This window comes from Pristis pectinata, chromosome 7 (assembly GCF_009764475.1).
Source record: "Pristis pectinata isolate sPriPec2 chromosome 7, sPriPec2.1.pri, whole genome shotgun sequence".
NCBI classification, from domain to species: Eukaryota; Metazoa; Chordata; class Chondrichthyes; order Rhinopristiformes; family Pristidae; genus Pristis; species Pristis pectinata.
Window position 1 is genome coordinate 103418660 of NC_067411.1, and position 24523 is coordinate 103443182.

Here is a 24523-nt window from a genome sequence, read left to right on the forward strand (position 1 = left end):
CTCCAGATTCCAGCATCTGCAGAATTTCCTGTGTCTCCACACTTCTTCCGATCCAGTGTTCACAGTGTGGCCTCTTCTACACTGGAGAAACCAGATGCAGATTGGGGATTGCCTTGTCGGGCACATGCACTGCGTCAGCAGGAGTGACGCTGAGGTTCTGCATGCCCACCTCTTTAATTCACCATCCACTCCCACTCTGTCCATTCTGACTGTGCTCTGTCGTGTGTTCAAGTGGGTGGACATAGAGTTTGATCCTCACTTATTGATTCACTTAATATATCCTCTGTTTCAATTTTCATTGCACCAATCTCAGTGCATGTCTTATCCTCCAAGATCATAACGATACTTCTAACACAGCCTGTCACAGGTGGGGACTGATCACGAGTGGGGGACTGATCACAGGTGAGGGAGTGATCACGGGTGGGGGCTGATCACAGGTGAGGGAGTGATCACAGGTGAGGGAGTGATCATGGGTGGGGGCTGATCACAGGTGAGGGAGTGATCACAGGTGAGGGAGTGATCACGGGTGGGGGGATGATCACAGGTGGGGACTGATCACAGGTGAGGGAGTGATCACGGGTGGGGGCTGATCACAGGTGAGGGACATCACAGGTGGGGGGCTGATCACAGGTGGGGACTGATCACAGGTGAGGGAGTGATCACAGGTGAGGGAGTGATCACGGGTGGGGGCTGATCGCAGGTAGGGGGATGATCGCAGGTAGGGGGATGATCGCAGGTGGGGACTGATCACAGGTGGGGACTGATCACAGGTGAGGGAGTAATCACGGGGAGAGACTGATCACGGGTGGGGACTGATCACAGGTGAGGGAGTGATCACAGGTGAGGGAGTGATCATGTGGGGGCTGATCACGGATCACGGGTGGGGGCTGATCACGGGTGAGGGAGTGATCACGGGTGGGGGGACTGATCACGGGTGGGGACTGATCACGGGTGAGGGGACTGATCACGGGTGGGGGCTGATCACGGGTGGGGGCTGATCACGGGTGGGGGGACTGATCACGGGTGAAGGACTGATCACGGGTGGGGGGGCTGATCACGGGTGGGGGGGCTGATCACGGGTGGGGGCTGATCACGGGTGGGGGACTGATCACGGGTGGGGACTGATCACGGGTGAGGGGGCTGATCACGGGTGGGGGGGCTGATCACGGGTGGGGGCTGATCACGGGTGGGGGACTGATCACGGGTGGGGACTGATCACGGGTGAGGGGGCTGATCACGGGTGAGGGGGCTGATCACAGGTGGGGGGGACTGATCACGGGTGGGGGCTGATCACGGGTGGGGGGGGCTGATCACGGGTGGGGGGGCTGATCACGGGTGGGGGCTGATCACGGGTGAGGGGACTGATCACGGGTGAGGGGGCTGATCACGGGTGAGGGGGCTGATCACAGGTGGGGGGGACTGATCACGGGTGGGGACTGATCACGGGTGGGGGCTGATCACGGGTGAGGGGGCTGATCACGGGTGAGGGGGCTGATCACGGGTGGGGGCTGATCACGGGTGGGGGGGACTGATCACGGGTGAGGGGGCTGATCACGGGTGGGGGCTGATCACGGGTGGGGGGGACTGATCACGGGTGGGGGGGGCTGATCACGGGTGGGGGGGACTGATCACGGGTGGGGGGGGCTGATCACGGGTGGGGGCTGATCACGGGTGGGGGGGACTGATCACGGGTGGGGGGGGCTGATCACGGGTGGGGGGGGCTGATCACCGGTGAGGCGCCGCCCGGAACACCTGGGCAGGTATCGGTGTGACGTCAGTGGGGCGGGTCACGTGGCGTGCGCCATCGCTCCGGCAGGTGAGGAGGGAGCGCCGGCTGCCCGGGGCCGGGTGTCCGCAGCCGCTTCCCGCCCCGCGTGTGTGTTGCCCGAAGGTGCTGCCGGGGTCCCGGTGGGGGGAGCGCTGGTCCCGGGGGGGGAGCGCTGGTCCCGGGGGGGGGGAGCGCTGGTCCCGGGGGGGGGTGGGGTGGGGGGAGCGCTGGTCCCGGGGGGGGGGGTGGGAGCGCTGGTCCCGGGTGGGGGTGGTGGGAGCGCTGGTCCCGGGTGGGGGTGGTGGGAGCGCTGGTCCCGGGGGGGGGGGTGGGGGGAGCGCTGGTCCCGGGGGGGGGGGTGGGGGGAGCGCTGGTCCCGGGGGGGTGGGGTGGGGGGAGCGCTGGTCCCGGGGGGGTGGGGTGGGGTGGGGGGAGCGCTGGTCCCGGGGGGGGGGGGGGTGGGGTGGGGGGAGCGCTGGTCCGGGGGTGGGGGTGGGAGCGCGGGTCCGGGGGGGGGGGAGCAGTGGTCCGGCTGGGGCGGGGGGGAGCAGTGTTCGGAGGGGGAACTTCGGGCGTTTGCCCCGCAGCCTGCGGGTGGAGGGAACGTGTGTCCCGGTAAAACCGCTGGTTTACTTTGTGCAGCTGTTGGCGCGTTGAATGGTCCTCCCGCCTCATTACTTTCCTGCTCCGTTCACGACGTTGTAAACTCTCGGTGTTGTGACCTGCTCTGTTACTGCCGCAAAACGGCAGGTTTCGCTTTCTGGAGGTCAGTGATGAACCTGATTCTGTTTCTGATCCAGTCCTGATGAAACGTGGACTGTCCACTCCCCTCCACAGATGCTGCCCGACCGCTGAGTTCCTCCAAACTCTCCGTGTTGCTCCAGGTTCCAGCAGCTGCAGAATCTCCAGTGTCCACCTTATGTTGGGATTCTTTAGCCTAAAATCTTTGTTTCCTACAGAACAGGGTCCATTTATATTTTTCTCTTGATAAGAAAATTTACTTTGCAAAAACAGAATAAATGTTATTGAAGTTTTAACTCTAATATTAGAAACTTCATCAACAAGTGGGGTCAGAGGCCCTTCGGCCCACAAGAGCAACACGCAGAGAGCTGGAGGAACTCAGCGGGTCAGGCAGCCTTTGTGGAGGGAAATGAACAGTCGACGTTTTGGGCCGAGACCTTTCATCAGGACTGGATGGGAAGAGGGGAGTTTCTCTTTTGTCACCAGGCCAGAGGCTGGGCTGTGCACAAGATGCAGCGAGAATTCGGGGGAGACGTGGACTTTTTAAGTGAAAAGGCAGAGGCGTGACAGATGTAAGGTAGAAGAAACAGAAATCGGTGTACTTTCTAACTGGTGAGAGACTGAGAACTGTTGGCGTTCAGTGGAATTTGTTCTGTTGTACCTCTCCACAGTCTCAAAATAAGGTGTCTGCTGGTCAGTTTGGGGATAAGAAGAAAGTTCTTCACCCAGAATGGAAACCTTTGAAAACCTGTACCCGGGAGAGTTTAGGAGATCACTTGTTCAATAGGTTGGACGTTTAGGTACTAAAGAAAAATCAAGAGATGTGAGGTTAGTGCAAGGAAAGGGAGGTTTAAAAAAAATCAACCATGATTGGGGGAGGGGGAATTATGATGCTATTAGGCAGGAACTTGGGAGCGTAAATTGGGAACAGGTGTTCTTGGGGAAGTGCACAGCGGAAATGTGGAGGTTGTTTAGGGAGTACTTGCATGGGGTTCTGGATAGGTTTGTCCCATTGAGGCAGGGTAAGGATGGTAGAGTGAAGGAACCGTGGTTGACACGAGATGTAGAATATTTTGTCAAGAGGAAGAAAGAAGCTTACCTAAGGTTTAGAAAGCATGGATCAGACAGGGCTCTGGTGAGTTACAAGGTAGTCAGGAGGGAGCTTAAGAATGGACTTGGGAGAGCTGGAAGGGGGCATGAGAAGTCCTTGGTGAGTAGGATCAAGGAAAACCCCAAGGTGTTCTACACATGTGAGGAATAGGAGGATGACTAGAGTGAGGGTAGGACCGATCAGGGATAAGAGAGGAAACATGTATCTGGAGTCGGAAGAGGTAGGGGAGGTCCTTAGTGAATACTTTGCTTCAGTATTCACCAGAGAGAGAGACTTTGATATTTGTGAGGATGGTGTACAATAGGCTGATACGCTGGGGCATGTCGACGTGAGGAAAGAGGATGTGCTGGAACTTCTGAAAAACATTAGGATAGTTAAGTCACCGGGGCCGGATGGGATATATCCAAGGTTATTACGGGAAGCGAGAGAAGAGATTGCTGCGCCTTTGGCGATGATCTTTGTGTCCTCACTGGCCACAGGAGTAGTGACAGATGATTGGAGGGTGGCAAATGTTGCTCCTTTGTTTAAGAAAGGGAGCAGGGATAACACTGGGAATTACAGACCAGTGAGTCTTACTTCAGTGGTGGGCAAATTGCTGGAGAAGATTCTGAGAAACAGGATTTATGGACATTTGGAGAAGCATAGGCTGATTAGGGGCAGTCAGCATGGCTTTGTGAGGGGCAGGTTGTGCCTCACAAGCCTGATTGAATTCTTTGAGGATGTGACAAAGCACATTGAAGGTAGAGCAGTGGATGTGGTGTACATGGATTTCAGTAAGGTGTTTGATAAGGTTCCTCATGGAGGGCTCATTCAGAAAGTCAGGAGGCATGGGATCTAGGGAAACCTGGCTGTGTGGATTCAGAATTGGCTCACCCATTGAGTTGGGCAGCACGGTAGCGTAGCGGTTAACGCGACGCTATTACAGTGCCAGCGATCGAGGTTCGATTCCCATCGCTGTCTGTAAGGAGTTTGTACGTTCTCCCATGTCTGCGTGGGTTTCCTCCGGGTGCTCCGGTTTCCTCCCACATTTCAAAGACATACGGGTAGGTGAATTTGGGGGTTTAAAGTGGGCGGCGCGGACTCATTGGGCCGAAAGGGCCTGTTACCGTGCTATAAATAAAATTTTAAAAAATTTAAAAAAAATAGAAGACAGAGGGTGGTGGTAGATGGAGTGTATTCTGCCTGAGGTTGATGACCAGTGGTGTTCCGCAGGGATCTGTTCTGGGACCCCTGCTCTTTGTGATTTTTATAAATGACTTGGATGAGGATGTGGAAGGGTGGGTTCGTACGTTTGCTGATGATACAAAGGTTGGTGTTGTGGATAGTGTAACAGGTTGCTGTCAGTTACAACAGGACATTGATAGGATGCAGAGCTGGGCTGAGAAGTGGCAGATGGAGTTCAACCTGGTAAAGTGTGAAGTGATACACTTGATCGAATTTGAAGGCAGAATACAAGGTTAATGGCAGGAACCTTAGCAGTGTGGAGGAACAGAGGGATCTTGGGGTCCACGTCCATAGATACCTCAAGGTTGCCATGCAGGTCGATAGGGTTGTTAAGATGGTGTGTTGGCCTTCATTAGTTGGAGTATTGAGTTCAAGAGCCACGAGGTGATGTTGCAGCTCTACAGAACTCTGGTTAGACCACACTTGGAGTATTGTGTTCAGTTCTGGTCACCTCATTATAGGAAGAATATGGAAGCTTTGGAGAGGGCGCAGAGGAGATTTACCAGGATGCTGCCTGGATTGGAGAGCATGTCTTATGAGGATAGTTTGAGTGAGCTAGGGCTTTTCTCTTTGGAGAGAAGGAGGATGAGAGGTGACTTGATAGAGGTGCACAAGATGATAAGAGGCATAGATCGAGTGGACAGTCAGAGACTTTTTCCCAGGACAAAAATGGCTAACATGAGGGGACATAATTTTAAGGTGATTGGAGGAAGGTATAAGGGGGATGTCAGGGGTAAGATTTTTACACAGAGAGTGGTGGGTGCGTGGAATGCACTGCCGGCAGAGGTGGTGGACGCAGATACCATAGAACCATACAGCACAAAACAGGCCCTTCGGCCCACCATGTTGTGCCATCCATCAAACCACCCTCACACTATCTAACCCTTTCCTCCCGCATATCCCCCCATCCCACACTCCTCCATATGCCTATCCAACAAACTCTTGAACCTGTCCAATGTATCCATTAGGGACATTTAAGAGACCCTTAGATAGACATGAATGATAGAGAAATGGGGGTCTATGTGGGAGGGAAGGGTTAGATAGATCTTAGAGCAGGATAAAATGTCGGCACAACATTGTGGGCCGAAGGCCCTGTACTGTGCTGCAGTGTTCTATGATTTTATTGATCTGCAGACAAGGTACGACCCCACTGGGCTTCCTGCTGCTCACTCTTGTGTTCTTCCTTAAAGGAAATCACATTCTTGTGGTGTGATTATGTTCTAGGGAGACTACCCTAGCATGGCCCCTTGTGCTTCAGCGTTTAACTCGATCTTGAACTCAACAGATCTGAGCAGCAGTGATTTGAGGCAGAGATATTCCCTGCACATTTGGAAATCTGGGATGGTCCACAAGTTTCTGCACGCCCCAGTCCTAATGCTTAAGTAATGTTCCCGCTGTCATTTTATTCTTGTTCATAACCTGTATTACACTAAAGTGCGAAAGTAACTAATGACGTTATTCCCCAATCAGACACCATTTTGCTTTCCTGTGATGTCACTGGGTCAGTGAGTTGTTTACTCCCCACCCCTCCAAAAGGGTTGCATGTGGAACATCTTTTACTTTTTGAAACATGTCTTAGGAACGAAGATATGTAAACACCTCTTATAGCTAATTAGCATTTTGTCTGCAGTAAAGTTGTTTTGGTATTTTTCCAAACTCGCTTGCGCTAACATGCTCCAAGTGCAAAAATACTGGGGAAAAAATGTAGAATGATTGTTTACACAATTAGTACAATTGTTTGAAGAGAAAAACAAGAACTTGTGTGTCTGCTTTCATCCAGTCCACTGGTGTTGAAGTACTGTGCCTGTTACCGCTCGGGGGAGAGATCGAGATGGAGGGGGTGGGAAGCACGAGGCCCGATATTCTGGATGTGCTTCAACCGCTGGTTCACTCCATTCACAGACAGGGATCAGCATGTGATTGTTCAACTCCAGGAAGTTACAGGGGTGGGTAGTGGTGAGGCCATAATGGGGTTCAAGTGAATTCAGAAGGTGAAGTTGCTGGGCTGATGCAAGTCAGGAGAGACTTGAGTGACAGGTGACCAGAACCTGCTGGGTATAGTATTTGAGTAACAGTTTTCCATCAGCTGACAGTAAGTGTGGTAATGTGAGACCGTCCAGAAGAGTGTTTATGGTACATAAATGATAACGGGTGTGGTATTTTTAAGTTGCAGGGGGAATTTGCACCGATGTCTTCAGGAGCATCTTCAGGACAGAGGTCCAGAGATTCTCATGAAACTCGTAGGAATAAAGAAAGAGTGACCCAATATGATGAGGTCCCTCGAGAAAATCAGCAATTGCGTCCACCTCCTCAGGAGAACTTTCTCCCTTCATCAGGCACTAAAACTTTAAAAGACTGTGATCTGGCGGTGAGTGCAGACCCACTGCCACCACCACCTCTACCTCTGCATCCACCTGTTGGTCCTGAATTTTATTTGGATGAAGCTGATGAACCAGTGACTTCTCTGGAGTTGAAACCAGTGAGACGTTTTATCCCAGATTCTGTGAAAAACTTGTTCAAAGGCAAAAATGACAATCAGCAGTTGAATATGGCTTCTGTCAATCACAGTAACGGAGTGGAGTGCTCACCACCTGCCTCCCCTACACCTTCTGCTAAAGAAGAATTCAGACTGGAAGGACAGAAATCGGGTGCCAGTTCTTATAGGGATCCGTTCGGAGGCTCTGGTGGGAGCTACAACTCTCGGAAAGAAGTTGAATCTATGCTTCCTCGAGACCCCTATGATTCATTGGATCGTCATACCCGCACAGTGCAGAGCTACAATGACAAGGTCCGGGAGTACAACTTGAAATACTCCTACATGAAGTCCTGGGCTGGCTTACTGAGGATCTTGGGTGCGGTTCAGTTGTTGTTTGGGGCAGCTGTATTCGCTTGTGTTTGTGCCTACATACACAAAGACAATGAATGGTACAACATGTTTGGTTACTCCCGTCCATATAGTCATGCTGCCAACAGTTTGCAAGGGGGATACTATTATGATGGACCAAAGACTCCTTTTGTTATTGTTGTTGCAGGCTTGGCATGGGTGGTCACCATTATTTTGCTTGTACTGGGCATGTCCATGTACTATCGCACCATCTTACTTGATTCCAACTGGTGGCCATTGACTGAATTTGCCATAAACGTTGTTCTTTTTATCCTCTTTCTGGCTGCTGCCATAGTATATTTGAATGATATGAACCGTGGTGGCCTTTGCTACTACCCCCTCTTCAACACTCCATTGAATGCTACGTTTTGTCGTGTGGAAGGGGGACAAATCGCTGCAGTCATCTTTCTGTTTGGCACCATGTTCCTATATCTCATCAGCTCCATTGTGTGTCTGAAGCTGTGGAGACATGAGGCAAAGAGGAGACACCTAAACTATGCCGAGTTTGAGGTAATGAGCTTCCGTTTAAACTTCAGCCACCTTACAATGAGTGTGTACATTTCTCTTCCCTTTCTGCATAGAAATTAAGCGGTTTTATTGGGGGGGAGGTGGGGGCAAGAATATTTTTATTAAGCATGCAAGTATGCTGCAGTACCTGTGCAATTCTGGTCAGAGCAGATGCACCAGGATGTTGCCCAGGGTGGAGTGGTTGAGTTATGATGGGAGACTGGAGCGGGTGGGTTTGTTTTCCCTGGAGCAGAGGAGACAGAAGGGGCAGCTGATGGGAGGTGTGGGGAAACCCTCCGACAGCAAAAGAATCTAAAACTGGAAAGCATGGGTTTCATGTCAGGAGTAAGAGAATCTGTGGGAAAACGTTTTCATTCTGAGGGTGGTTGGAATCTGGAACACTGCATGGTGGAGGCAGGTATCCTCGTAACATTGAAGAGGCATCTCAACAAGCACTCGGATCACCAAGGCATAAACAGCTCAGGGCCAAGTGCTGGTAAATGGGTTAGCACGGACATGGGCTGAAGGGCCAGGTTTTGCGCTGTGTGACAGTATGACTCCAATATAGCCTTGGTGAAAATACTTTGAGGCTGAGTACAGCACTTTCCAAATCCATCCATGAATGAAAACCAACAGAATGTTTCAAATTCATTTATGTACTTGAAGTGCTTTTCTCTGTTAGCGTTAGAAGTGTTAAAGTCTGAGTTTCATTATAATTTTTATTAAAATTCAGTGGTTGTCACTTGACACGTTAACTTACTCTCACCTTTCGGTTTTTCAACCCACTGCACACATTTCCTTGGTCCTGCCCTACCGCTGGGGGAGCGGCTCGTGTTTGACTGCTCCAACCTTGAGGCAGCTGTGAAAGGAAATGCAGCTAAAGCTGCAAGTTTTGGAAACAGAAGAGAATTTGCAACCTAGAATGGAGCCATGTGCAGATGCAGAGAGCCGTAAACAGTACAATCTGTCCATTTAACATCATGTACCTTTGTTAAATGAATGGGACTTAGTGGAGGATCAGAAATTTTCAAGGTCACAATGAACCTAATTTAGTTTGGGTATTTCCAGAACAAACCTTTTTAAAAATGTGGCTTTATTTCAGTTCCTTGTGATTGGTAATTCTGCATTTTTGTATCCATCATCCAATAAGTTCTGAGTGAATTTGTGTCATTAAACAACAAATATTGTTAATGGCAAAGTGCGATGGGATAATATTGTATCCATTGCCTGTTTGTAGAGAGGTGCAAAGTAACACAGCAAGGAAACATGCCCTTCGCCCCGACTCGTCCATGCTGGCCAAGGTGCCATCTGAGCAAGTGTCATCTGCCTGCATTTGGCCCACATCCCTCCAAACTGTTCCTATCCATCTACCTCAACCATTTCCTGTGGCAGCTCGTTCCACATACCCACCACCCTCTGCATGAAGTAGTTGCCCCTCACCCTAAATCTGTGTCCTCAAGTTTTTGATTCCATTTCCCTGGGAAAAAGACCGTGTGCATTCACCCTATCTGTGCCCTCATGATTGTATACACCACTAAAAGGTCACCCCTCAGTCTCCTATGAATAAAGTCCTCCCCTGCCCAACCTCTCCCGATAACTCGGGCCCTTGTGTCCTGGCAACACTCTCATAAATATTCTTTCCAGCTTAATGACATCTTTTGTATAATATGGTGACCAAAACTACGTACAGTACTCCAGGTGTGGCCTCACCAGCATCTTGTACAATGCTACATGTCTGTGATGCTGCTGCAGGGAAGTTTTTCATTGCACCTGTGCACACATGGACTTGTGCAGATGACAATAAACTCGACTTTTGACTTTGACGTAATGTCCCAATTCCTGTACTCAGTGCCTTGACTGATGAAGGCCAGCGTGCCAGATGCCTTCTTCACCACCCTATCTGCCTGTGTCGGCACTTTCAGGGAACTATGTACTTGAACTCCTAGGTCCCTCTGTTCTGTTACACTCCCCAGGGCCCTACCATCGGCTGTACAAGGCCTACCCTGCTTTGACTTCCCAAAATGCAACTCCTCATGCTTGTCTGTTGAACGCCATTTGCCATTCCTCGTCCCCCCAACTCAGCTGATCAAGATCCCCCTGTAATTTTTGATAACCTTCCTCACTGTCTGCGATACCACCTGCTGTGGTTTTGTCTGCAACAGGTATGTTGTGACCTGCTATAAACTCGACCTGATTAGGAGAAAAATGTGACTGAACAGTGTCTCTTTTGGTCTCTTGTGCAATGGCGAACTATATACATGGGTTTAATTGTGCAACAGTTGTCAGACTTGTGGCTGCTATGTTACTTTACAGTCCATAAGGGAAACTACATTAAAGTTAATGTGATGTGTCCTTCCATGTGAGAGTGCAAAGGACAACCTGAAAGCATTGGTATATTGAGTTGAAATGAGATGGAAAGGCAGATTAATTAATTGGCAAGCAACAATATAGCAGCAAATCAGTGAGGTGGTCCTTACAGTTGGCATAAGTTGTAAGTTTCCGATTTGTGAAAGAACACAGCTGGTAATGAGTCAAACTCTGCTGAGCACAGCAGGCCTGAGCTGAGCCTCTTCCTCAAGGGCTGTAATTAAAAATGAATAATATTTTAAGGAAAAAGAAAACAGCTAAAGATACCTTTGCACACATGAGTTGGCTGAAGCCTGACCTTTTTCACAATTGCAGGAGGAAACTTGGAAACGGGTGTTGAGAGAGATTCCAGCTTAAGTTTAAATTGACACACTCTTGATCCTGATTTCCTGGTGAGCCTGTTCACATGTGTTAGTTGTAACTACTAAAGCAACCATTCATTTGTGTAATGCACACACAATTGTCCATCACATTGCCTAATTAGCTTAATATTTGTGGTAATCACGTGGCTTCATTCAAAACTGAACATTTGATGATACTGTGAATCATAAGGAACCAGAATAATTCGAGCATTTGGGGTGCTGTGCGTGATTGAATTCAGCTCTTCCAGAAAGGACAGGAGTGAATGGACTGAACAGAGAAATTGTGGATATTTTCTCCTGTTGTTGACTTGGCCAAATTCAACTCACTGTGGTGCTTTGTTTTAGTATTAGTTAAAAGGAATGAGTTTTTATGCAGAACCATAGAAAATATTGGTGGGAGCAGACTATTTGGTCCTTTGAGTCTGCTCCAGGATTCAACATGAACAGGGCTGATCATCCGAATTCAGTACCTTTCCTGTTTTCTACGTAAAATTCCTTGGTTCCCTTCGTCCTAAGCACTAGATTTAAGTCCTTGAGTATATGTAATGAACTAGCTTCAACTGCCTTCTGCGGTAGAGAATTCTGAGAAATAGCTCGTTTCCGTGCAGTGCTGTATTTTGGTTTGAATCTGTGCACCTAATGTTTGTAGATGTTTTAAAAACTGAAAATGTGGGAGATACTCAGCAAATCAGACAGAATATGTAGGTAGGGTTAGGCTTCAGGTCATTGGCTGTGCATCAAATATTGTGCCCAGTTTGTGTTCATTTTGTTTTTTTTATTCTAGCTGGGAAGTACAGAAGCCGGAACATCCACGGAAACGGTAGGAATACTGTTCTTAAATTCGTCAATTTCATTTTGAATGTGTTGTTTTCCAATTCTGGTTAACATACCTAGAGCACTTTGTCAGCTCATGAAGTAGAAACAACTGTTAAATCTGTGGTGGTAATATGTCAAATTGAATTAAGGCAGGAAAATTATTTTGTGCTTTTACTCATTCGTCCAAGCGGTATGGATGTAACTGCAGAGCTTGTTTAAAGCTTGCCCTTAATTCTGGTCCAGAAAGTGATGGGTAATCTTCTCGAACCACTGCAGCCTCAGTTCTTCCGCATTGTTTGTGAATTTAGTGTTTCATGATTTCATGCAGATGTGGTGATTTCAAAATGTATCTTCAAAGCTGTGTGCAGTATGATTGGTGTGAAGGATGAATTATGTACCTGAAATGTCACAGCTCCCAGCAGACTGATCCCATTAGTCCCTGTGGTCTCCACTTACTAACTCCACTTTGATTCATTTGCTTACACTGGAGGTAATTTATTGTAGCCAATTAACTTACCAGCTTATTTTTTTGGATGTGGGAGGAAATGGGTGTATTAATGGGAAAACCCACATGGTCACAAGGAGAATGTGTATATTCTACATAGATGGCATCTGAAGTCTGACCTGGGTCGCGAGGTGGTCCTGTGCCCACAAGCCTTGTCCTTTCTAGGGAGTAGGGTTAGCAGGTTTGGGAGGTACTGTTGAAGAAATCTTCACATTGCGTCGTATAAAAGAAGTTGAGGAGGGAATAAATGCAGGGCTTAGATCTGGAGTCATGGGTGCTGCCAAGCTTCAGTCTTGTTGGACCTGCACGCGGACAGTTAAGTGGAGACTATTCCATCGTGCTGTGATGGTGGTGAAAAGCTCTTGGGTTGCAGAGGTAAGTCACCGGCACAGAATACCCAACTTTTGTCCCATCCTGTGGATCTTGTGACTTGCAGGATACAGAAGAGGGACATTTGACAATATTAATCCTCTGGAATGTTAAAGTGCGGTAGTTAGACTCATGTTAGAGGTGGCATCTTGTGTGGTGAGCATTGCCCAGCTCTTGTATACAAATGTTATCTGAATAGTTCCAGATGAAATTAAGCTCATTCATCAGTGAATATGCCCATTCGTGAGTTTCAGATGGAGGACAAGTTATTGATGACCAGAATGTTGTAGTCTGTAGCTGGTGTGGGGCATTAAACAGTGTCTTCATATTGTGAGGAGTGAGTTTTATTGATTGAAGAATTGCCTGTAATAGTGAGGACCTGGTGCAAGATCATCTGCATTTATGACCAAGGACAGTTGGAAAAGGTTCGGGTTTGTTTTATGCCTGTGGTGCTTGGTTTCACAATGATTGAAAGTGATGTGCACGGTGATCCCACCTGTGTAAGTTGTTAAATGTCTGCCACCCTCTATGACCACTTGTGGTAGAAATGCAGAGTTTAATTTGATCCTTCGGATCACTTGACTCGACCACAATCTGCTTCCTCAGTTTATCGTGCATGTGGTCCTCTGTTGTGGGTTCACTAGATTATCATCTCGTTCTTGGTGCTCCTAACGCTTCACCCAACATTCAGTCTTTATTGAATCACAGGCCGTCCCCAGCCTTCAATATATCTGGGCATGAGATTGCAAACTGTGGATTGAAATTCTGCTGCTGATGACAGCAGTGAATGGATGCCTACTTGTTGTTTCTGAATCCGCCCCATTCACCACATCCGTGGTGCCACATAGCGTCATAAAGCATGTCCTTGGTGCTCAGGCAGAGTTTGGTGCTAGACTGACAGACGTTCTGGACTGTAGGATGTCATTACTGTTAATACTTTAATGCACTATTGATTCACTTTTTTAAAGATGCCACACGGTAGTATAATTTACCAGGGAATTTAAAGGGAGCTTTGGGGAAGAAATACCAGATTCTGAACTATCAGGATTTCTGAACAATAGAGTAGTGGATTATTGAAGTCTTGCTGTACCTCATGTCCTCAAGAACTGTCCAGGTGACCCCAAATCATGGGGTGGTGGGAGGGGTTGTGTTCCCAATGCATGTGTCAAGAAACATGAGTTAGACAAAAAAGATTTTGTTGACTAATTTACTTTCTTCACGTATTCTGTGGAAGAGTGAATTTTGCTCTGTATCTCAACATTGTGAGCGGTGGTTTGAGTTCTGTAAGGGCAAATCTGTGTAAACCAAATGGCAGTGACATGGGGTTTGCCTGTACTGTCATGGACAGGTGTACCTGCAACAGGTTCCTGTAGGATCTTCCATTCTTGCCACTGTCTTTCGCAGCTACAGGGTGGTAACAGTGGGAGTACCTTCAGCAGAAGGACCAGCAGTCTTAAAGAAAGGTGACTCACCGCCATCTTATCACAGTCCTTGCCAGGAGCACCTATATCCCATCAATAAAATGTCACCAAGGCTCCTGAAGAAATGCCAAATCTGCTGACCAGGCTATTCCAGTGGTTTCCTGCGTTGGGTTCTGCATGGAGTTCAGCAGAGAACTTCTCCAGCATTTATGCTGAGGGACGTGCTGCTGAAATTGTGCCAGGTAACAGCACATTCATTTGAATGGACAGGGCTGCAGGTGAGGTTATGACATAATTGTTAATATTTTTGAAATTAACTTTAATAGCCTTTGATACTGGGAATAAGGGTTATTTGGAAGCATTCAAAACGGACGGCAGCTTTGACAGTCAGCAAAGCTGGCAGCATGGATTTCTTGGCCGTTTTGTTTTCTTTGCTTTGTGGGATTGGCCCAAAGGATGAGAGTTGAGTAGTTTCCTGATAAGAGATTGATGGGCATGGAGGAAGATTTATTTCTCACACCAGTGGAACATTCATTGGGCGACAGTGATTTATCCATCCCTTTACGTTCCTGTGAACTGGTACAACACAACATGTTTGTGTTTTTCTTAATTTTAGCAGGCATTGCGATCTAAAGAGAGGTCTGCAGTAACTGACGCAAGCCACAGAGAAATGCAGCCAGTTGAAATGAAACCAGTAGTATTGAGTGGGTACATTCCCGCAGGTCACATTCCAAAACCGCTTGTTATGGCCGACTACCTAGCGTGAGTACATATTTATTAAGCTAAATGCTTTACTAAGTCACTGGTTCTTGTTTCTTCTTACACAGAGCTTTGAGACTTTATTCCTGGAGTTGACACGGTAGTGTAGCGGTTAGCATAACACTTTACAGCGCCAGCAACCCGGGTTCAATTCTGGCCGCTGTCTGTAAGGAGTTTGTACGTTCTCCCCGTGTCTGTGTGGGTTTCCTCCGGGTGCTCTGGTTTCCTCCCACATTCCAAAGACGTATGGGTTAGGAAGTTGTGGGCATGCTATGTTGGCGTTGGAAGCGGGGCGACATTTGCGGGCTGCCCCTAGAACACACTACGCAAAAAGATGCATGTCACTGTGTTTCGATGTACATGTGGCTAATAAAGAGGATCTTGATCTTGATATCACAACGTGTGTCAATAGCTAGTGCTGTACATAGTTTGTCTACCACTTTGCCAGACAGCTCAAGGAAATGCAATGATTCAATCATTGCATCAGAGAAGCACGTCAGTGCCCCGTGTTAATTGTCTTTCAGGCTTTGCTTATCTTACCCTTTCCCCTCCTGCCAGAATCACTGATGCATTTTTCTTTGACCAGCACCTCCCCTCTACTGATCTTCTTTTTCAACTGTTGTTTTTTCCCTCCCTTTTTGAAGGAGCTGGCTCATATCAGGAGACATTCTCCAGGGATTTGTGTATCTTTTGAGTACTTTGGTGTGATTATTCATTTGTGAAGCCCAAAATGTTTGTCAATTAGGCTGTCCATGAAAGTGGTACAAAGCAGAATTCCAGTTAATCCCGTACTCGGGTGCTCTGACTTGCATGCTCCAAAGGTCATTGGGGTCTGATCAGGAACTTTTGCACAAAATTACATTGGAATCTGTTTAATTTGTGTAGCATGCTCTTGTCCAGTCCTTCTAGGATCCATTATCGTATACCAGATTTCCTTGATAAAAGATTGCCGAACTGCCTGGTTTAGTATGATACTGGGAAGCGCATGTGACCAATGAGTCAACTTTATTTTTTCAGAGTTTGGTTGGCTGAAACATCAGCTTCCCCCCTGTATGATGGTCTGAAATAGTGCTTCCAATTGAACAAAGCTATTAATACATTTAATTTTTCTTTCATGTTTTGAAAGCTGCATATGGAGAGTTCTTTACTTGGCTGGTGAGAATTCAAGCCCCTGGTGATTCTAAAATGACTTTTCTGCCTTGCCCAGTTGTTCAAGACCACAGTAGTGAACTAGTTACAATTGAGAAGCTGAGTATTATTCCCCAGTCTGCAGCTCATTGGTTTGCTTTTTGATATTTCTTCTTTCCGCACCCCCCATTCTGGTGAAATACTAGGAATCTGCATGGTACCTTTCTATAAAGTCGATGTCTTTAGTCTTTTTCCCCTGTCTTCCCATGTGGCCCTTTAGCTTGTTTTTCTTCTGTGAGCTTAGCTTGGACATGCAATGCTGAATGGCCACTCAACCCATGTCGATATTGACCAACAGAATTCACTTGTTCTGGTGGCCAAAAATGTCATACCCATTGAAGGTCCCAGCTGACCGCTCTGTTTTACCAATGTCAGCATCTCAATAGTTTGGCCATCGTTTCCCATTATTTCCCTTGCACAGATTGCTGATCTGTATCTTCACCCATTCTCTGACAGACCTCTAATCTCATGAACAGTTGCCCATATCCCCTTATCTCTGCCAGTTTAATATCTATACAGGTTTGGTCTGGCTACTCTTTGTTCATAATCTTTCTTAAAAAAACAAACAACAGGTTGCACTGCATGAGGGAAGACATTTCAACAGTTTGGCTCAGTTCTACAGCAACCCCTTGAGTAACTACTGAGTCAAAAATCCTTATTGCATTTAAATGAAGCACCAGCATGTGGTGATTTACACATTAGCTACACACCTCTTTAACCCTTAACTAACTACAGCTTCCAACCATGCCTTATGATTGTACAAATATTTACAAACAAAAGATTGAGGGGTTAGTTAAATAATCTGCCAACAATATGATGACCAGTTTTCCTGCTTTCAATCTCCACCAACTCCCTTTTCTTTACTCTTTTTCCCTGATAGTCTATTGTGTGAAACCTTCCTGGAGTCTGTAGATAACATCTGTAGACACTCCATTAACTTGCTGTTTAGTAATTTTCTCAAAATTCAGCTTGTTTATTGCGCCATGAATTCTCTTGCTGAAATACGGTTGGGTCTTTGATCAGATTAGTTTAAATGCTCAGTCATCAATTCCTAGATGCTTTTCCAGTAGTCCCCCAGTTTGGCAGACTTTCTTGACACATTTTGCATTAAGCATAGAAGTGTTCAATTATGAAGAGTATCTTGTAGTCAGAGATGATTGCAGTGTACCTCTTCAGGACTGTCTGTGTTTATTATGTAAGAATCATACAGCACATAAACAGGCCCTTTGTCCCAGTGGTCTGCACTGCACCAGATCCCCAGTTATACAAATCCTATTTACCAGCATGTGGTCTGTAGCCCTTGATGCCTAAAAGTTCTGAGAGAACCTGTTAACACCACCCATTCCAGCAGTGTGTTCCAGATTTCAACCACCCTCTGCATTTTTTTTTTGAAAAAGTGCCTCAGGTCCCCTCTGAATCTCTTGCCCCTTACCCTAAACCCATGTCCCCTAGTTTTAGATACCATCGTGTTATACAGCAGGGAAATGGGCCCATGCCGACCAAGGCACTGACCTGAGCTAGTCCCATGTGGCTCATATCCATCTCGAGGATATCCATCTCATTGTCAACCATCTCTAGGTTTGGATCTTTCCTATCCACATACCATTTAAATGTCTCTTAAACAGAGACATCTTTATCACTTCCTGTGACAGCTCATTCCACACACCCACCACCCTCTGTGTGGAAAAACTTGCCCTTGGGGCCCCTTTAAATCTTTCCCCTCTCACCTTAAACCTATGCCCTCTAGTTTCAGACTCTCCAACCCTGGGGGAGAAAGACTGACCATTCACCTAATATATGATGAAAAGTTTCTCCCTGTCTCATCTATATCGCTTGATTTACCTCCATCAGATTCCCTCAGCCTCCTTCGCTCCAAGGAAAATAAAATCAGCCTATCCAGTCCCTCCTTGTAACTGAACTGCTCCATCCCAGGCATTATCCTGGGGTAAATCTCCTCTGTACCTTATCCAGTGCAATCACATCTTTCCAATAGAGTGACAGCAAAACTGCACTCACTACTCCAGCTGTGGCCTAACCAATGTTTTATAAAGTGATGCCATTACCTCCCTGCTCTTGTATTCTGTGCCCTGGCTAATGAAGGCAGGTATCCTGTCTGCCTGCTTCACCACTTATCTACCTGTGCTGCCATCTTCAGGGATCCTTGTACGCTAAGGTCCCTGTTTCTCAATACTGCTTTGGGCTTTACAAATCGCTGGATATACCTCACCTTATTAGTCCTTCCAAAGTGCATCAGTTCAATTGTATTCCACTTGTGATTTGCTCTGCCCATCTTGCCACCCAATCAATGGCATCCTGTGAAAGAGGGACCCTGGTGTACAAGTCTAAGAATCCCTGCTGCCCTCTGTGAATGAATGTACCATGTTTGCTGTCCTACAGTTATCTGGCACCTCACTGTTACTGCTATTTTAGCAGACATGTAAATTGCACTTCATTTATCAGATATGGGCCAGACAAATTGATTAACTATTGGATTTTTTTCTAGTGGATTAACTTGCAGCACTAAACCAGTGGCTCAGATCAGCAGTATCGTTTGAAATCTTTTGTGTTGGAAAAGTCACAGTTGTGCGGCAGTTTGTGCCCTTGAAATTCTGAATTTGTAATTTATGGTCTAATGGGATCTTATAATAGAATGCAGAATTGACATCCCTCCCTTCCATTACAGAAGTTCAAAAATAAATTTAAAACTACTCTACTCTGGCTATGGTCTGTGCATTGTCAGCAGATCTGTGTAAAAGTGATTGACGGATTGCAGTGAGGACAATTCTTCCCCAACCCCCAAGTGTTTTCCTTCTGACTCACTCCTTGCAAAGAGCAAAATGGTTATTGTAAGCCTAAGGTTTAAAAAAAGTATCAATGAACTCCCCTGAAACAAATATGAAAACACCCTGAATTGGTGTTGGTAAATGGTGGGGTGGACATATCAAGTTATTTTAAATCCTTCCTTGTATTTGAAACAACAGCAAGACTCTTCAAACTTGGTGTTGTGGTATTAGAACATAGAACAGTTCAGCACAGGAACAGGCCCTTCGGCCCACCATGTTGTGCTGAACCAACAACATTAGTAATAAAAAGCCCAACTAAACTAATCCCTTCTGCCTGCACAATGTCCATATCCTACCATTTCCCTCACATTCATGAGCCTATCTAAGAGTTTCTTGAACACCCCTGTCGTATCCGCCTCCACCACCACCCCAGGCAGCGCATTCCAGGCACCCACCGCTCTCTGTGTGTAAAAATAAAACTTGCCCTGTACGTCTCCTTTGAACTTTTCCCCCTCTCACCTCAAATGATCTCCCAAGGTGCAACACTTCACATTTGGCCGGGTTGAACTCCATCTGCCATTTCTCCGCCCATATCTGCAACTGATCTATATCCCGCTGTATCCTTTGCCAGTCTCCACATCACACAACACCACCAATCTTCGTATCATCTGCAAACCCACCCCCGTACATTTTCATCCAGGTCATTTATATACATCACAAACAGCAGAGGTCTCAGTACGGATCCCTGAGGAATACCACTAGTCACAGACCTCCAGCTAGAATAAGTCCCATCGACCACTACCCACTGTCTTCTATGGGCAAGCCAGTTCTGAATCCAAATGGACCATTCACCGTGGATCCCATGCGTGTTAATCTTCTGGATGAGCCTCCCATGAGGAATCTTGTCAAACGCCTTACTAAAATCCATGTAGACAACATCCACAGCTCTACCTTCATCAATCACCCTCATCACCTCATTAAAAAAAACTCAATCAAGTTACTAAGGCACAACTTGCCCCGCACAAAGCCATGCTGACTGTCCCTAATTAGGCCATGGTTTCCAAATGCTCATAAATCCTATCCCTAAGAATCCTCTCCAGTAACATCCCTACCACTGACGTGAGACTCACTGGTCTATAGTTACCAGTTTTATCCCTGTTTTCCTTCTTGAATAATGGGACAACATTAACTATTCACCAGTCCTCCGGGACCTCGCCTGTGGCTAGAGACGACACGAAGATATTGGTCAAGGCCCCAGCAATCTCATCTCTTGCCTCTCAATAACCTGGGGTGTATCCCACCAGGCCCCAGGGACCTTAATGCTCTTTAAGAGACCCAACACTACCTCCTCATTTATCTCGAAATGCCTGAGCATATTAGCACGCTCCACACTGATCTCCCTGTCCTCCATGTCCATCTTGGTAAATACTAATGCAAAGTACTCATTAAGGACCTCACCCACATCCTCCGCTTCCAAGCGCATGTTCCTTCCTTTATCCTTGAGTGGTCCTACCCTCTCCCTAGTTATCCTCTTGCTCTTGATGTATGTATAGAATGCATTGGGATTCTCTTAATTGTACTTGCCAAGGACTTCTCATGGCCCCTCCTGGCTTTCCTAATTCCCTTGAGTTCCTTTCTGGCTTCTATATAATCCTCAAGTGCTCTGTTTGATCCTAGTTTCTTACTTTTCCTTTTTCTTCTTGACTAAATTCACCACCTCTCTTGACATCCAAGGTTCTCTTACCCTGCCATCCTCGTCCTTTCTTCTTACTGGAACATCCCAGTCCTGTACTCTATGTGGTTGGTTTTTAACCACCCTCCACATGCCAGATGTGGACGCCCAAAAACAGCTGTTCCCAATTAACTCTCCCTGGTTCCTGCCTAATGCTCTCGTAGTTTGCCCTGCTCCCATTTAGTACTCTCCCACAAGGTCCATACTTATCTATGGCTATCTTAAAACTTAAGGAGCTGTGGTCACTGTTCCCTAACTGTTCTCCCACTGAAAGGTCGGTCACCTGGCCAGGCTCATTACCCAACACCAGGCCCAGTATGGCCCCTCCTCTCGTTGGGACTATGTACATGCTGATTTAAGAAACCCTTCTGGATGCACCTAACAAATTCTGCCCCATCTAAACCTCTTGCACTATGGAGGTCCCAGTTTATATTAGGGAAGTTGAAGTCCCCCACGACAACAACCCTATTAGTTTCACACCTTTCCCTAATCTGCCTGTGTATCTGTTCCTAAATGTCCCGGTAGCTATTGGGGGGATCCGTAATATAATCCCATCAGAGTGATTGCACCTTTCTTATTTTTGAGTTCTACCCTTATAGACTCAGTGGACAACCCTCCATTATGTCCCCTCTGGGTGCAGCTGTAATATTGTCCCTGAGTAGTAGTGCAACTGCCCCCCCCCACCCCCCCCCAACCCCCCAACCTTTTTACCTCCCTCTCTGTCTTTTCTAAAACATCGAAACCCTGGAACATTAAGCACCCATTCCTGTTCCTCTCTCAACTCTCTCTGGAATGGCCCCAACATCAGAGTACCATGTATTGATCCATGCTCTAAGTTCATCACCCTGACCCATAGTACTCCTAGCATTCAAATACACACACTTCAACCTGTCTGTCCCATCGTGTCTATCAGTAAACTGCTGTTTTATAATGGATGGTGAAAGCAGCCCAGTGGTAGCATCGTGGTTGATTCTGGTCTTGGAATTTGGAAACCTGGATAATCTGTTTGGAGAATGAAAGTTCAAATACCACAAATTTAAGCAACTGAATGTAGTTTGAAAAATCAAAGTGATGTAAAAAAAAAACAAGCTTGGTTTATTGAATGTCCTTCTGGGGAAAGGAATCTGCCATCCTTGTGCAATCTGGGGAATTTTCAACTCTCGGCATGGCCCAGTATGGTTGAATCTTTCCTGTCCTCTGAAATGGGTGAGCTACCAACTTGGTTCAATCCAAACTTGTACGAAAAGGTAGCCACCACAACACCATTGTGGAAATAGGAATGAGCAATACATGCTAGCTGAGCTTTGCCAGTGATGTTCACCAGGCTTAAGGACAGCTTCTACCCCACTGTGATAAGACTATTGAATGGTTCCCTTATACAATGAGATGGACTCTGACCTCACGATCTGCCTTGTTGTGACCTTGCACCTTATTGCACTGCACTTTCTCTGTAGCTGTGACACTTTACTCTGTACTGTTATTGTTTTTACCTGTACTGCCTCAATGCACTCTGTACTAACTCAATGTAACTGCACTGTGTAATGAATTGACCTGTATGATTGGTTTGTAAGACAAGCTTTTCACTGTACCTCGGTACAAGTGACAATAATAAACCAATGTGGAGACTCACCTTACTGGTATTGAACCAGCTCCCAAGATCGCGAGCGTTGTCGGAGGCCCCGACCCAAGATGGTGCGGGGCCCTCCTCCTTCTCCATCGTTGGGCTGGGAAAGCCTGTGTGCGGGAAGGTCAGTTGACCCGCGCACAATGTCAGCGCGGGAGCTGGAGTGCGGGAAGGGTTTTGGTATTAAAAGGCACACGGCGCCCCTGTCGAGCAATCGACTTCTGACTCCAAGCAACAGACTCCGTGTCTTTATAGTAGTGTAGCTGGCTGCTACACCAATACCAATATAGAGAACTAATAAAATTATTATCTTTGATTCTGGGTCTGAGTTGCTGAGCTTATCCAAGTTATTGCCACACTAAACTTGCCTTGGAGCAATTGGGATAAATTTTAGTTGTTCTGCTCCCCACTCTCAGTTACTATCTAATGACTCCTATTGGTGGATAAATATATCCCTAAATCTGACACGAGATGGGTGAGGTTCACCTAACTGTGATATCCTGTTGACATTTACAGCCTGACCATGTGCAGATAAAATGGTGTGGCTCCTCGACTGCTGATACCTGTAAGTTGCACGGGTCTGTTAATCTTTTTTAAAAAGGAACTGGACGGAGCATTGAGCACAACAGCATACTGCAACCTTTCACCATTTAAATAATAATCTGATCTATTTTTCCTTCCAAAGTGGATGACCTCGCATTTACCAACATTGTACTCCATCTGCCAGACCCTTGCCCACTCACTTAACCTATTTATATCTCTCTACAGACTCTCCACATCCTCTGCTACATCTATTTCTTGGTTTATTGCCTGTGCCACTGTAATGTTATTATTTGGTGGCCTATAGACAACTCCCACCAGTTACTTTTTCCCTTGGAGCAATGGCAGGCACAGTAGTGTAGCGGTTAGCGTAACGCTTTACAGCGCCAGCGACCCGGGTTCAATTCCGGCCGTTGTCTGTAAGGAGTTTGTACGTTCTCCCCGTGTCTGCGTGGGTTTCCTCCGGGTGCTCCGGTTTCCTCCCACATTCCAAAGACGTATGGGTTAGGAAGTTGTGGGCATGCTATGTTGGTGCCGGAAGCGTGGCGACACTTGCGGGCTGCCCCCAGAACACTCTACGCAAAAGATGTATTTCACTGTGTGTTTTGATGTACATGTGACTAATAAAGATGTCTTGTAAATGGATTTTTAAAAAAAATGTTTTTTTTAGTAAGTATCCTGCTATTAGAACACCTGAAGAGCGGGAACGCTACAAAGCTGTATTTAACGACCAACATGCAGAATACAAAGAACTTCATGCAGAAGTGCAAGCTGTTCAGAAAAAGTTCAGTGAAATGGATGCCATGATGAGCAGGCTACCTCAGCATGCTGGGTCCCAGCAGGTTGGTGAATCTTGGGAAATCTATGTGCAATCTTGGCTTATTATTTTACATTCAGCTACTGGCTCAATTAAATGTAATTAAAATTAGGGATTTGATTGTTTCACGTATGCCTTTGGTTGAAAAAAAGTGCATGGTTTCTTCCAAAAAGTGATTAGTTTTACAAGAAGAATTTGTATTCAAATGTAATCCCAATTGCTTCAGGAAGGCACTAATTACAACATTGTGCCTATCCATTCTAGGGATGGAGAACAAAGATCTTTTATAGATAAGACCAGTTTGCCTGGTAACATTAATGTAAAAGCATCTCTTTTGCTATTTGGACAGCTTTTGTTCCTGAACCTACATTTAACATCACAACTATACTGTTTATTATTTATAATAGTAAGAGGGGAAAAAGACCTCTGGTGGTTTCATTGTTATTTGTGTACAGCATTCTTCTTGGGATTATGACTCATGGTTTTTAACTTGTTGATAGCTTTCATGCCTGTAGTGAGTTTTTGTCTCGCACTCTCTCTCGCTCAACTGCTTTCCCTCACTGCCTTGCTTCTGAGGATTACACATTCTCAAAACACTGCCGGCACTGTTTGGAAAGATCAAGAGGATGCAATTAATCATTTTAAGCCTTTTTTACACATTGTGTGACCATAAAAACCGGTCTTGATATCCAGTAAAACCTTCATTTGATGATAATGTTTTCATTATAGGATTGTACCAATTTACCCAACTATACCCAATATTTGGGTTTGTGTTCTCATGTTTTTTTAAGATCAACTTTAAAAAATAATCAGTTACATAAATTTTGACCAATCGTGCTGTCATCTGGAATAAAGGTATTAATTCTGATGTCTTTTTTAAACGTTCTATGCAAGATCTCATTCAGTGCGTGAACGTGGATTTTGGAATCTGAGAGTAGGTGTTCTGCATAATCTCCGTGAATGCTCTTTTGCTAATTTCTCTCATCATAACTGAAGGATGAAAGT

General features: G+C 46.3%; 1 protein-coding gene across 1 annotated transcript in view; it reads left to right on the plus strand.

Moving 5' to 3' along the window:
- The first annotated feature begins 2410 nt into the window (after positions 1-2410).
- Positions 2411-24523, plus strand: part of LOC127572944 (uncharacterized) — a 61798-nt gene continuing 39685 nt past the window's right edge. Inside the window, exons 1-5 of the mRNA XM_052020669.1 lie at positions 2411-2534; positions 7012-8238; positions 11749-11784; positions 14692-14837; positions 23372-23543. Coding sequence (XP_051876629.1) covers positions 7033-8238; positions 11749-11784; positions 14692-14837; positions 23372-23543 — 1560 coding nt within the window. The 5' untranslated portion in view covers positions 2411-2534; positions 7012-7032. The remainder of the gene's footprint in view (positions 2535-7011; positions 8239-11748; positions 11785-14691; positions 14838-23371; positions 23544-24523) is intronic.